We start from the raw sequence: 14,088 nt of genomic DNA, 5'->3' as shown, positions 1-14,088 counted from the left end.
TTCTTTCTTACTTTGAGTTTTTATATGAAGATAATACATGATTATCATTTTCTGCAATATGAGTTTCAAATATATTTTGCATTTGCTTCTTGACTTAGCTCATATTGCTTTTGTCCCGCAAAAACATTTGGTTAAGTAAACACATTACTCTTTCTCTTTTATGGTCATTTGATTCCAAGTCATTGTTAAAGTAAAACTCCTTAGCCAGAGATCACTAGAAACATACCTGTAGGGGCACCTGGGTGACTTATTTGGTTAAGCCTCTGCCATTAACTCAGGTCATGATCCCAATGTCCTGGGATAGAGCCCCACATCAGTCTCCCTGCTTAGTGGAGAGTCTGCTTCTCCCTTTCTCTCTTCCTCTGCCTCTCCCCCCTGTTTGTGCTCACTCGCTCTATCAAATAAATAAATAAAATCTTTTTTAAAAAATTTTTTTAAAAAGAAGCACCCCTGAAGTCAAAAACATCAGGTTTATTCACCTAGTTGTAGCAAAAGGAAATGCATAACAGAAGTAGGGGGGTCTCAGTAAGAGGGAAGAGCGTTATTACAGGATTTGGGTTTGTGCTGGGAATTAGAAAGAATCAGAGATTGGAAGCTGTCAAGAAGTATGAGAAATTTAGTGATTGTTGGTATTTCTAGCCAGAGGCAGAAAGATTAAAACAAGGTTACGGATGTCATTAGAAAAATAAATGCAACAATCACATGTGTAAGTCAGAGGAGAGAGTTGCTTAGTTATTTTCTAATTAAATTTATTTTCAGCATAACAGTATTCATTATTTTTTCACCACACCCAGTGCTCCATGCAATCTGTGCCCTCTCTAAAACCCACCACCTGGTACCCCAACCTTCCACCCCCCCGCCACTTCAAACCCCTCAGATTGTTTTTCAGAGTCCATAGTTATTTTTGTGACTGGAAAATATCCTTGTTTCTGTCTCATTTCAAAATTACAGAGTGGTCCTATTTCAATTTTATTTTCAATTTTGTTCGACCAGAGTTAAGGGAGGTTCCTTGTTTAATTATTGTTTCTAGTTTGTAAGAATTGTTTCTGTCTTGCCTAGAACACCATATGTGTCCAAGATAGATTTCCTATTAGATGAATCATGGTAAGAAAGTAGCCATTTATTTTCATTTTTGAGGGCTTTTGAGTATTAAATTATGTCAAATACATTTTCACCATCTATGAAGAAAGTAATACTATTTTTGTTTATATTTGTTAGTAGTATAAACTTATATAAATTTTCTGATGTTATTCCATCATTGCACCCTGAAATAAATTACAGTTGTTCCTAAGGCATTGTTTCAGGAGTTTACATTACTCAATTTCTATACAGTTATTTTTTTAGGAACTTACATCAATATTCAGAAATGAGATCAGACTTTTATATCCAGTAAAAAATATCTTTTAAAAGTAAACAGGGGCACCTAGGTGGCTCAGATGTTAAGCATCTGCCTTTGGTTCAGTCAGAGCCCCGTGTCATTTGGGTGTCCAACTCTCTCACCTCAAGTCATGAGATTGAGCCCCACATCAGGCTCTGCACTGGGCATGAAGCCTACTTAGGATTCTCTTTCTCTCCCTCTCATAAAATAAAAATAAAAACTAAGTTCACACACACACACAAATAAAAATAAATAAATAAATACATTCACATATATAAGTGATGGTTTTCAAGAATAAAAGAATTCAATGTTACAGTTAAAGGGTAAAGATTGACAGTTGGATAAAAATAAAGAAACAAAATTTAAACTATATCCTCCTTATAATGGGCATATTTTAAAACATAAAGTTTGAAAGTAAATGGAGAGAAAAAGATATGCTGTGCTTACACTAATCAAAAGAGCAGAGATAGCTGTACTAATATTAGGTAAAACTTTATAGTAGAAATCATTACTAGTATTAGAAAAGTGTAACTACATAATTTTTATCAAAAAGCCAGTTAAAAATTTTAGGTATCTAAAAATATGGTCTCCAAATACATAAAACATAAAAAGAAGGACTTTGAGGACAAACAAACATTCATTGTCATGGTAGCTATTTTTTTTAATTTTTTTTTTTTATTTGACAGAGAGAAATCACAACTAGGCAGAGAGGCAGGAGGAAGCAGGCTCCCTGCGGACTAGAGAGCCCAATGCAGGGCTTGATGCCAGGACCCTGAGATCATGACCTGAGCTGAAGGCAGAGGCTTTAACCCACTGAGCCACCCAGGAGCCCCTGTCATGGTAGCTAATTTTAACATACATCTCTCTCATTGTGATAGAAAAAGAACATTAAAAATCATTAATGCTGTATAATATCTGAATAAAACAATTAATAGACTAAATCTAAAGAAATATATAAAGCATTGTACTCAAAAATGAAAGAATGAAACTATTTTTTTATATACACAGGAGTATTTATTTAGAAGAACTTATCATATGTTGGATTAAGGCAAGTCAATAAATTTCAAAGATATAAAAAGATATATAAATAGATATTTATAAAAGATACCATCAGAAAAATACAAATCTTTGTAAATATCAGAAGGAAAAAAAAGGGAATAACCCCCAGTCATATCAATAAATATAAATAGATCTAAACCACACATTGTTAAAAAAAAAAAGACTTTAAAATTGCAATTCCAAATAAAAGCCAAATCCATGCTAACCTGAAGACACTCCTTATGCAATGATTCAGAAATTTGAAAATAAAATGGAAAGAGTATGAGTCTCAGCCTTAATATAAAGAAGGTGGAATTCAAACTTAAGAGCATCAAAAGTTACCAAAAAGGGCATTAATAGTAACATGTAACATTTATAATGGAGATAGAAAAGTTATGAATATTTTTGTACCAAATGATAGGCAACCTCTGTAGGGCAGAAATTATAGGAGATATGAGAAAAAATATATAGTACATGAGATGTTTGATTTTCTTCTTTTAGTCCAAGATAGATTATGTCAGTAAAGAATAGATACAAAGAATATGTAAGTGATAAAGTCAATTTTGTAAGCATGATCAATATCTGTCTAATTCTATATCCCTTAAAAATACTTCATTTATGAATATGACCATTTTTGCATACATTTTAAAAAATACATATCTATTCTTCAACTGTAACTGAATTAAATAAGAAAAAACAAAATCAGAATATGAAAACTCCCTTTCTGAAAAATTTTTTAAAGATTATTTTTTTCTTTGTAATTAATCACACACTCCATCAACTAAGCCAGCCAGGGGCCCCTTTCCCCTTTTGAAATTTAAAAAATCATTTTAGGTGATTTTTGCTTTTACTCAAGAATTATAAAAATTTCTAGAAAATAATGAAAATATTATATATCAGAAACTATGAGATGCAATAAACTACAGGGAGAGTAATGTATATACACATTATACACTCATTTTAAGAAAAAAGAAAAAAAAAGGGGTGTGTGTGTGTGTCAGTCAGCTAAGCATCTGACTTTGGCTCAGGTCATGATCTCCGCATCCTGGGATAGGAAGGAAAATATATAAAAATGTACACAAGTACATAAATTAATAATTAAAAATATAAAGTCAGCTAACAACAATTAAGTCAAGACACTAGAACTTCGCAAAAATAAAGAAATGGGTAAACCTGCCCCCTCAAAAGGAGATGTAAATACATTTAAAGAAATGATATGTTAATGCTGCTATAAACATAGGAGTTCATGTATCCCTTTGAAATAGTATTTTTGCATTCTTTTTGTAAATATCTAGTAGTGTAATTGCTGGATCATGTTTTTACCTTTTTTTTTTCAAGTTTTTTAAATTTATTTTTTATTTATTTTCAGCATAACAGTATTCATTGTTTTTTGTACCACACCCAGTGCTCCATGCAATCTGTGCCCTCTCTAATACCCACCACCTGGTTCCCCCAACCTCCCACACCCCTGCCACTTCAAACCCCTCAGATTGTTTTTCAGAGTCCATAGTCTCTCATGGTTCACCTCCCCTTCCAAATTCCCCCAACTCCCTTCTCATAACTCCCTATGTCCACCATGCTATTTGTTATGCTCCACTAATAAGTGAAACAATATGATAGTTGACTCTCTCTTCTTGACTTATTTTACCTTTTTGAGGAACCTCCGTACTGTTTACCAGAGTGGCTGCACTTGTTTGTATTCCCACTGGCAGTGCAAAAGTGTTCCCCTTTCTCCACATCTTTGCCAACACCTGTGGTTTCCTGTGTTGTTGATTTTAACTGATCAGACAGGTGTGACATGATATCTCATTGTGGTTTTGATTTGTATTTCTCTAATGATCAGGGATGTAATAGTAACATTATCTACAATAGCCAAATTATGGAAACAGCTCAAGTATCCATCAAATGGTGAATAGCTAAAGATGTAGGGTATCAACTTTTGTATCAACATGGACAGGACTGGAGGAGATTATGCTGAGTGAAATAAGTCAAGCAGAGAGAGTCAATTATCATATGGTTTCACTTACTTGTGAAGCTATAAGGAATAACATGGAAGTCATTGGGACAAGGAAAGGAGAAGTGAGTTGGGGGAAATCGGAGGGGGAGATGAACCATGAGAGACTATGGACTCTGAGAAACAAACTGAGGGTTTTGGAGGGGAGAAGGTGGGGGTTTGGGTGAGCCTGGTGGTGGGTATTAAGGAGGGCACATACTGCATGGAGCACTGGGTGTGGTGCATAAACAATGAATTTTGAAACACACACACACAAAATTACATTTAAAAAAAAGATGTGTGTGTGTGTGTGTGTGTGTGTGATGGAATATAACTCAGACATAAAAAATGAAATACTGCCATTTGCAACCACATGGGTGGAGCTAGAGTATTATGCTAAGAAAAACAAGTCAAATCAGAGAAAGACAAATACTGTATGATTGCATTTGTATGTGGAATTTAAGAAACAAAATAAATGAACAAAGAGGGAAAAAAGAGTAACACAAACCAAGAGACAGACTCTTAACCTATAGAGAACAAATTGATGGCTAACAGAAGAAAGGTGGGTGAGGGAATGGTTGATGGGATTAAGGAGTGTGCTTGTGATGAGCACTGGGTATTGTGTGGAAGTGTTGAATCACTATATTGTACACTTGAAACTAATATTACACTATGTTAACTAACTGGAATTTAAATAAAAACTTCTTTAAAAAATAAGAAATACAACATACAAAAAATAAAAAAAAGAAACACAAGGTACTTGAATTCCATGGAAATAAATCTTAAAATCTTTAAAAGATTTTATTTGATTTTTTATTTGAGAGAGAGAGAGCACATGGAGGAGCAGAGGGAGAGGGACAAACAGACTCCACAATGAACATAGTGCCTGATGTGGGGCTTGACCTCATGATCCTGAGATCATGACCCAAGCCAAAACCAAGAGTCAGACACTCAACCAATTGAGCCACCCAGGTGCCCCAATAAAATTTAAATTTTTAGGGCGCCTGGGTGGCTCAGTGGGTTAAAGCCTCTGCCTTCGGCTCAGGTCATGATCTCAGGGTCCTGGGATCGAGTCCCGCATCGGGCTCTCTGCTCAGCGGGGAGCCTGCTTCCTCCTCTCTCTGCCTGCCTCTCTGCCTACTTGTGATCTGTCTCTGTCAAAGAAATAAATAAAATTTAAAAAAAAAAATTAAAAAAAAAATTTAAATTTTTAAAGGAACTCATAACTTTCTAACTACAAACAAATTATTAAAACTGATATTAGAAGAAATAGAAAATAAAAATTGAAACTTTCACAATTTTTTTAATATAATTTTTTATTTTTTATGGGGAGGGTATGTGCTTTGGTGAGTGCTGTGAAGTGTGTAAACCTGGTGATTCACAGACCTGTACCCCTGGGGATAAAAATATATGTTTATAAAAAATAAAAAGAAACTTTCACAATTTTTATAGAAAAAAACTTGTCAAAGATTCACTCTTCAATGAGATAAGATGAAGTTCCAGATTGCTTCACAGGGGCTCTTCCATAAGCTTTTTAAATAGCAGAAAAGAAAAATGGTATTTACATGTTCACACCCTAGAAAAATTAAAACTTAACAATATAAAATAAAAATATACTTAAAAATAAAGTTTACATATAAGTGAAATCATATTGTGTCTTTCTCTGTCTAATTTCATGTAGCATAATGCCCTTAAGGTCCATCCATGTTGTCACGAATGTCAGAACTTCCATATTTTTATGGCTGAATAGTATTTCATTGTATAAATATACCATATTTTCCCTATCCATTCAACCGTCATTAGACTGAAATTTCCATGTCATGGCTATTGTAAATAATGCTGCAATGATAGCAGATACTTTTTATAGTTAGCGTGGATAACTTTTTGAGTTAGTGTTTGTGTTTCCTCCAGGTAAATACCCAGATATGGAATTAATGAAGCATGTGGTAGTTCTATGTTTAATCTTTAGAAGAAACTCCAAACTGTTTTCCTGCACCAGCAGTACACAGATTTCCCTTTTCTCCACATCCTCACCAACATTTGTTATCTCTTGTCTTTTTGGTAATAATCATTCTAACAGGTATGAGGTGATATATCATTACGGTTTCCATTTGTATTTCACTGATTATTAGTGATACTGAGCACCTTTTAATGTACCCTTTGGTCATCTGGATGTCTTCTTTGGAAAAAATATCTGTTCAGATCCACTTTTTAAAGATTTTATTTATTTGAGAGAGAGAGAATGAGAGAGAGAGAGAGAAAGCATGAGAGGAGGGAGATCAGAGGGAGAACCAGACTCCGCCAAGCAGGGAGCCCAATGTGGCATTCTATGCTGAGACTCCAGGATCATGATCTGAGCTGAAGGCAGTTGCTTAACCAGTTGAGCCATTTAGGTGCCCCTATATCCATTTTTCAAACATATTGTTTGCTATTGAGTTGTATAAGTTATTTTTATGTATTTTGGAGACTAATCCCTTATCAGAGATATCATTTACAAATATTTTTTCCCTTTTAGTAGGTTATCCTTTCATTTTATTTATGGTTTCCATTGCAGTGCAAAAGCTTTTTAGCTTGATGTTGTATGATTGTTTAGTTTTGTATTTTTTATGTATATAAAGACACGTATTATATATATCATATAATTCTTTTTTTTTAAAGATTTTATTTATTTATTTGACAGACAGAGATCACAAACAGACAGAGAGACAGACAGAGAGAGAGGAAGGGAAGCAGGCTCCCCGCTGAGCAGAGAGCCCCATGCGGGGCTCGATCCCAGGACCCTAGGATCATGACCCGAGCCAAAGGCAGAGGCTTTAACCCACTGAGCCACCACCAGGCGCCCCAATATATCATATAATTCTTATATATGAGTGTTGGCCTAGTAGAAGTTGCTTGACCATTACTAGAAATAAAATCCTATACATTACATTAATAGATTTAATAGAAGAGTTCTTTCCTAATGATATTTAAATAGGCAACTTCCTCTAACAAAATTCTGTCTTGGGTACCTAGCAGTGCATAGTGAATATGTGTTGAAAATTCCAGTTAGAGAGTTAGTATTGCATCTTACTACAGTGGGTTACACCTAGAAATAAAATAATCCTTGTTGGGAGCTCTTTGGGGACCAAACCTTTTTAGCAACATGGGCTACAAAACCAGGTTTTCTATCTCATCCTTATTACTATATGCTCAATTAAATGGTTGACTTGGGTCTATTCTTATGATTACTCTCTTGATTCAGATTAGGTCAAGAATTGGCTACTGTCCTCAAAATGACCCCATTCTCAACCACATGACAGGTCAGGAAATGCTGATGATGTATGCCAGGCTGCAAGGGGTCCCTGAGCCAGACATTTGCAAGTATGTGGAAACCTTTTTGTACGCAATGCACCTGGAAACAAATGCTGATGAGTTTGTCCACATATACAGGTCAGATATAGTGCTGTTGCCATTAAGCTGCCTACTTGTGTTTCTACTGTTTAGAATGAATGCCTGCAAACTCAACCTGATCCATCTGTCCCACAGGGGCAATGGCTATGAAATAGCCTAAGGTCCTGTCAGGGTTCAGAGGTCAGTAATAAGGCAGATCCCACCTATATGAATTTAACCTTTTGCAGATGTGAGCTGTATACTTCACATTTTATTTTTAAAAAGTACCTTCATCCTTATCTCTTTATTGTTTTTCCTTTCCCTAAAACAAAAATATTTTACCAATAATGATGCTGAAATAAATTACCAAGAAAAGTCATTTCAATGAAAATTAATTGATATATACATCTGGACTTGGGCCTGCTGCTTTGTGAGTCATATCAAATCAGCATTCTGTATACATGAGCTAATTCCTATGAATTAATGACATGTGTACCCTTATCTTCTTTCTTCTCTACTTTCTCCTTTGGCAATAAAGTGAAGGAAACAGACGTAGACTGAACACTGCTATTGCCCTTATGGGAAAATCCTCAATTGTCTTCCTGGATGAGCCATCTACTGGCTTAGATCCAGCAGCCAGGTGCCTGCTATGGGACACAATTACATGGATGTGTAAAAGAGGCAAAGCTATTGTTGTAACTTCCCACAGGTATGACACATTGGGAAGCTTGGTTGAGAGTATAGGAGGGAATTATGTGGAGCCAGAAATAAAGGCCGTGAATGCTTAAGTATATGAGCCACATAGGAGGGATTGTGGGTAGAGGCTGATTCTTGGCTGATGCCAGGAATCCTCAGTTGAATTCAGTAATCCAGAAATGACTGGATAAGAAGGAACCATTCTTATTGTTATTTAGGAATTGACTGCTTTGAATCTTAAGATCTCCTCTTCCCAAATATGGTCTTAGTGGTGATTATCTGCATTACTGCGCTTTCCTATAGCAACTGTTACTTTATAATCCTAGCTCTGTTTTGAGATATGGAATTTGCCTGCTAAAAGGCAATCTCTTCAACCACATTTCCTTTGTCTTCCTAGCATAGAAGAATGTGAGGCCCTCTGTACCAGACTAGCCATCATGGTAAAGGGGAGGTTCAAGTGCCTGGGCAGCCCTCAGCACTTAAAGAACAAGTTTGGTAATGCATACACCCTGACAGCAAAGATTAAGTTTGAAAACAATGAAGATAAACTAGAGAAGTTCAAAGAATTCATGACAGCAACTTTCCCAGGTAATGTAGGCAGGACCTCCTTGTGATGACTGTGTTAAGTTATTACATTGTTCTGCTTCATATCTTCAATAATTAACCTTTCCTGCAAGTTATTTTTTTATTGAGCTTGTGTGTGTGTGTGTGTGTGTGTGTGTGTGTGTAATTGGAATAATTTCTCTATGATATTATCCATGATCTCTTAGCACGTACTTTCTCAAAACAGTAGAGGCTCTCACCAGTCTATTATGGGAATCAACCAGTAAGACAAACCTGTTCATATGTATTCATCTAGAACTAAGTTACTGAGACTGTCTGTTTTTTACCCTTGATACTTTTTTTTAAGATTGCATTTATTTATTTATTTATTTGAGGGAGAGAGGACAACATAGAGAGCACAAGCAGGGGGGCATGGTAGAGGGAGACAAAGAAGCAGACTCCGAGTTGAACAGGGAGCCTGATGCAGGACTAGATCCTAAGACCCTGGAATGGTGATCTGAGTCAAAGGCAAATGCTTAACCAGCTGAGCCACCTAGACGCCCTCCCTTGATAATTCTTTAAGGTTTCCTCTTGACCATGTATCTTCTGCCTTTCCTTGGTCCCTAAGACAAGCAATGCTTATGAAATGCAAACTAGAAAAATATACTTCCTTTACTCCTTTCAAGGAGATAATCTAGATGTGTAACACATAAAAATCAATCATTCTGCTTTTGTGGCTAACTCAGTAAGTGCGTCTCTGTGCTCATGGTACAGAGTCATTGACAGCCAACTCTATTTGCTTCTATTCCCACTACTTTAATCATTAAGCAGTGACATGGTAAACATTTAAGAATTTTTATTTCCTTAGTCTCCAGCTTGAGTGATCACTCTATCAACATGTAGTGGCCAAATGTTCAGGATACAAGATTAAAAACATGGAGGCTATAATGATGATAAAGCAGTAAATGGTATTGGATTGCACTAAGGAAGTCACAGTAATAAAAGAGAAGAGGATATGATAGGAAATGGATATGATAGGATACACAAGCGTGTATGCTCAGTTAAGGGAAGAAACCACTATGTGGGAAAGATCATTAATTCAGTATTAACTATATTAACTATACATAGATATCCAGATAAATATGTCTGTTGGGCAGCTGAATATTCATTTAGTCATTCATTCATAAGATAAAGATTTATGGAGTGCTTATTGCCTGCAGTGCTCAAGTTATGGAATTAACTACACAGTATCAGAAATGCTCTTTCAAATGTATATTTCTTTCTTTTTTCCTTTTCTAGATAATCTTTATGTATGTTATTCAGAAAAGGGGAAAAGAAAGAAAATAGTTGCTCTTTCTATAGCATGGCAGATTATACTCTCAAAAAGATTCTTCTATTACATACTGGAAACATAAAGTAGAATTGTGTTTTAATTATTTGCTTAGACTGATAAAGAAAATGAGAAAAATTCAAAAAATTAAAACAGAACAGAAAAAAAAATCATCAAGCTGAAACTTGATAGTAAAAATTTAAAATGCAAAAGCTGATTTGCCTGAAGCAAATTCCAATACCAGTACTAAGATAGGAGGTGAAACTTTGGCCTCATGGCAATGTTGGGCAGATTAACCTAAGATTCCTAGAGTAAGCAAGCACCTTCAAAAATGAACAGATGCCCTGGTTCCAAGCCCAGCATGTAAGAAGTTTGGAAATTGCTACTCTGTCCTAATAACTAAAAAGCTGAACAAACTGAAAAGTCAACAAACTCTTCTAGAATCTAAAAGAGAGATGACGAAACAGGGCAAACCACTGCAGCCAAGATTGGAAAGACAGGTAAATATAGGAAGTCCTGGTTTGCCAAAGCAGACTTAAAAGCAGAAAGCACATTGATAACCAGTGCCAGGGTAAGAAACCCTGAACTGTAACTGAATTGCTAGGTGTGCTGTGTGGCTAATTCTGAGCGGTAAAAATGCCAGGGATGGCAAATACGGGTATTCCTACAACCAGATTGCCACAGTAAATATCGGACAAAAACCCTGCCTACTTCCCACAGGGAGAAGGGAAGAGGAATCATTTTGAAATATACCAGACCTGTTCTCAGGAGGAAACTAGTTAAACTAAACCAAACTGAATAGAGTATAATCAGAGCCTGATCTTGAAGAAGGTTAATACCCAACTTTAGCAATCTTTTTCCACATAAGGGAGGAGAAGAAAAAAAACAGAAACTTGTGAACTTTACAATCCAGAAGCATAGGCTCAGTAAAAGTGTGGGAGTTACATAGGCTTCTTCCCAGCACCACACCACCAGATTACTAATGGCCTAATTACAGCAGTTCCTTTTTCCCAAGAAGTCTGGCTATCAGAAAAAAATTACAAAGCATACAAAAAGCAAAAAACACAATTTGAAGAGACAGAACAAACATTATACTAGACATGACAAAGATGTTGGAATTATCAGACCAGTAACTGAAAACAACTATGATTAACATGCTCAGGGCTATAATGAATACAGTAGACAGCATGTAAGAACAGATGGGCAATATAAGCAGATTGAGGGAAATCCTATCTAAGAACAAAAAAGTAATGCTTGAGATTAAAAAAAAAACTATAATAGAAATGAAGAATGCATTTGATGGACTTATTACTAGACTGGACTTGGCTGAGGAAAGAATCTCTAAGCTAGAGGATGTATCAACAGAATCACAAAAAACCAAAAAGCAAAGAAAACAAAGACCCCCCCCCCAAAAAAAAAACCCAAAACAGAATTTGCAGACTGTAGGACAACTACAAAATGTGTAATATATGTATAATGGGAATACAGAAGAAAAAAAGAGAAAGGAAAAGAAGAAATATTTGAAACCATAATGACTGAGAATCTCACCCAAATTAATGTCAACACCAAACCACAGATTAAGGAAGCTCAGAGAACATCAACAGGATAAGAGTAAAACAAACAAACAAAAAACCATACCCAGGCATATAATTTTTCAAATACAGAAAATCATAGAAAAAAAAAAATCTTGAAAGAAACCAGAGGAAAAAGACACCTCATCTATAGAGGAACAAAGATAACAGTCACATCCAACTTCACATCCAAGAAAAGAAAAAAATTGAGGGAATGTTTTGCCAGTAGACATACCTTGGAAGGTATGTTAAAAAAAAGTTCTTTAGAGAGAAGGAAAATGATGCAGGTCAGAAACTCAGATCTATATAAACAAAGGAAGAGTATCAGAGAAGGAATAAGTAAAGATAAAAATGAAAACTTTTATTTTTTCTTATTCTCAACTGACCTAAAAGATAAAAATTTGTTCAAAGTAATAAGAGAATGATGTAATCAAAATGACCAAATATGAGTTTTCTACTGTCTTCTCTACAAAGAACACCCACATGCAAAAGCCCCTTTGTGGAAGTTGGGAGAGTCCAGTAGAGAAGTTCTAGCACCTCAGTAAGCAGAAAATTCCAAGATTGGTCATGTTGATGAGGGGAAGAGAAACAATTTCACTTTACCAGTGTCACCCTGACCACAATGTGGCACAGCTCAGTGCCAAGAGAAACCTTCTTTACCTACAATTCCCCCCACAAAGTAAAGTAAGAATGAATGAATAAACACCTGGCTTCCCAAGTTGTGAGGGACACTGGCAAAGAGATACACTTTTGTATTGCTCCAGCCAGGCTACTGAGATGCACTGCATGACTGGAGCAAGGACAAGCTGGGAGAACAGCAGCAGCCAAGACTCTCAGAGTTCATCGAAGAGAGGCAGATCCTACAAATCACTTTGAAGACCCCATCAAAAAGTCTGCCCATGAGCAGCTGTTAACACCTTGACTACAATTCCCACAACTGGTCCACAAACACCAGTTATGCTCCATGCAAGTCACCCACATGAATATCCTGTGGCTGGCTCCCTATGTGCAACCCCGAGGGTGTCAAGAGTAAGACTTTGCAAATGACTGGTGTGCACACAGAGGGAGCTGGTCCAAATCTATGGGATTGGAAGAAGGTACACAAATTTAAGCATTCAGCATCATGCTATGGAAAGCAAAGATTATATTCTTATCACCCAGCCTAGCATAGCAGAATTGACAGAATTGTCTTAAGAATTCACTTCCAAGAGGGAACAAGTAGTATGAAGCAAGCTTACCTATTGAAAGAGTCTAAGAAAGCCTCAGAATCCCTACCTGGTTGATAGAAGGCATTTTCTTCCTGAAGGCCTTCGGAAAAGACTGGAGGAGGTGACTGCTACTTCTAATGTAAAGACTCAGGCTCAAAGTGAAGGGATGAATAAAGATACTCCATGCAAATAGAACCAAAGGCGATCAGCATTGCTATATTCATATCAGTTTTAGGTCAAAGGCTGTATCAAATGACAAAGAAGTTCATATAATTACAAAGGAGTCAATTTTATCAAGATGGTATAACAATGTTACTCCCATCACTCTTACTCAACATAATACCAGAAGTCCTAGCCAGATAAAGTAGGCAAGAAAAAGAAATAAAAGTCATTCAAATTAGAAAGTAAAAAGGAAAACGGTCTTTGTTTGCAACAACTGATTCTTTGAAAATACAAATAAAGTCCATAAATATCCAGCCAGGATAACTAAGAAAGAGAAAAGATAGGAACCACTAATACCAGAAATGAAATAGGGCACGTCACTGCAGAGGCCAAAGACATTAAAAGTATAATCAAGCAAGACTATGAACTATTCTATGTCCACAAATTTGATAATCTAAATGAAACGAACCAATTCTTTGAAAGGTACAATATGCCAAAACTCACCCAAAAAGAAATAAATAATCTGAATAAGACTTTATCTATTAAAGAAATTGTCTTAGTAATTGAACTCCCCAGCACCAGGCCCAAATGGATTTACTGGTAAACTCTACCACACATTTAAGGGACAAATTATACCAATTGTCTACATTAACTTTCAGTGGATAGAAGCAAAAGGAATATGTCCTAAATTATTCAGCATTGTGTTTTTTAAAGATTTCATTTATTTGAGAAAGAGAGAGTGTAGGAGTAGGGGTGGGGTACAAAGGGAGAGGGAAAAGTAGACTTCCCACTGAGCAGGG

The 14,088-nt window shown here is 35.9% G+C and overlaps 1 protein-coding gene across 1 annotated transcript in view; it reads left to right on the top strand.

Annotated features, from left to right (window-relative positions):
* The window catches only part of LOC131819762 (phospholipid-transporting ATPase ABCA3-like), a 187,998-nt gene that overhangs the window by 170,474 nt on the left and 3,436 nt on the right, over positions 1 to 14,088 (top strand). Inside the window, exons 27-29 of the mRNA XM_059155049.1 lie at positions 7,651 to 7,838; positions 8,317 to 8,487; positions 8,872 to 9,062. Of these exons, the coding sequence (XP_059011032.1) occupies positions 7,651 to 7,838; positions 8,317 to 8,487; positions 8,872 to 9,062 (550 nt within the window). The remainder of the gene's footprint in view (positions 1 to 7,650; positions 7,839 to 8,316; positions 8,488 to 8,871; positions 9,063 to 14,088) is intronic.

This window comes from Mustela lutreola, chromosome 17 (assembly GCF_030435805.1).
Source record: "Mustela lutreola isolate mMusLut2 chromosome 17, mMusLut2.pri, whole genome shotgun sequence".
Taxonomy (NCBI): Eukaryota; Metazoa; Chordata; class Mammalia; order Carnivora; family Mustelidae; genus Mustela; species Mustela lutreola.
This window is presented reverse-complemented; position numbering and strand designations above follow the sequence as displayed.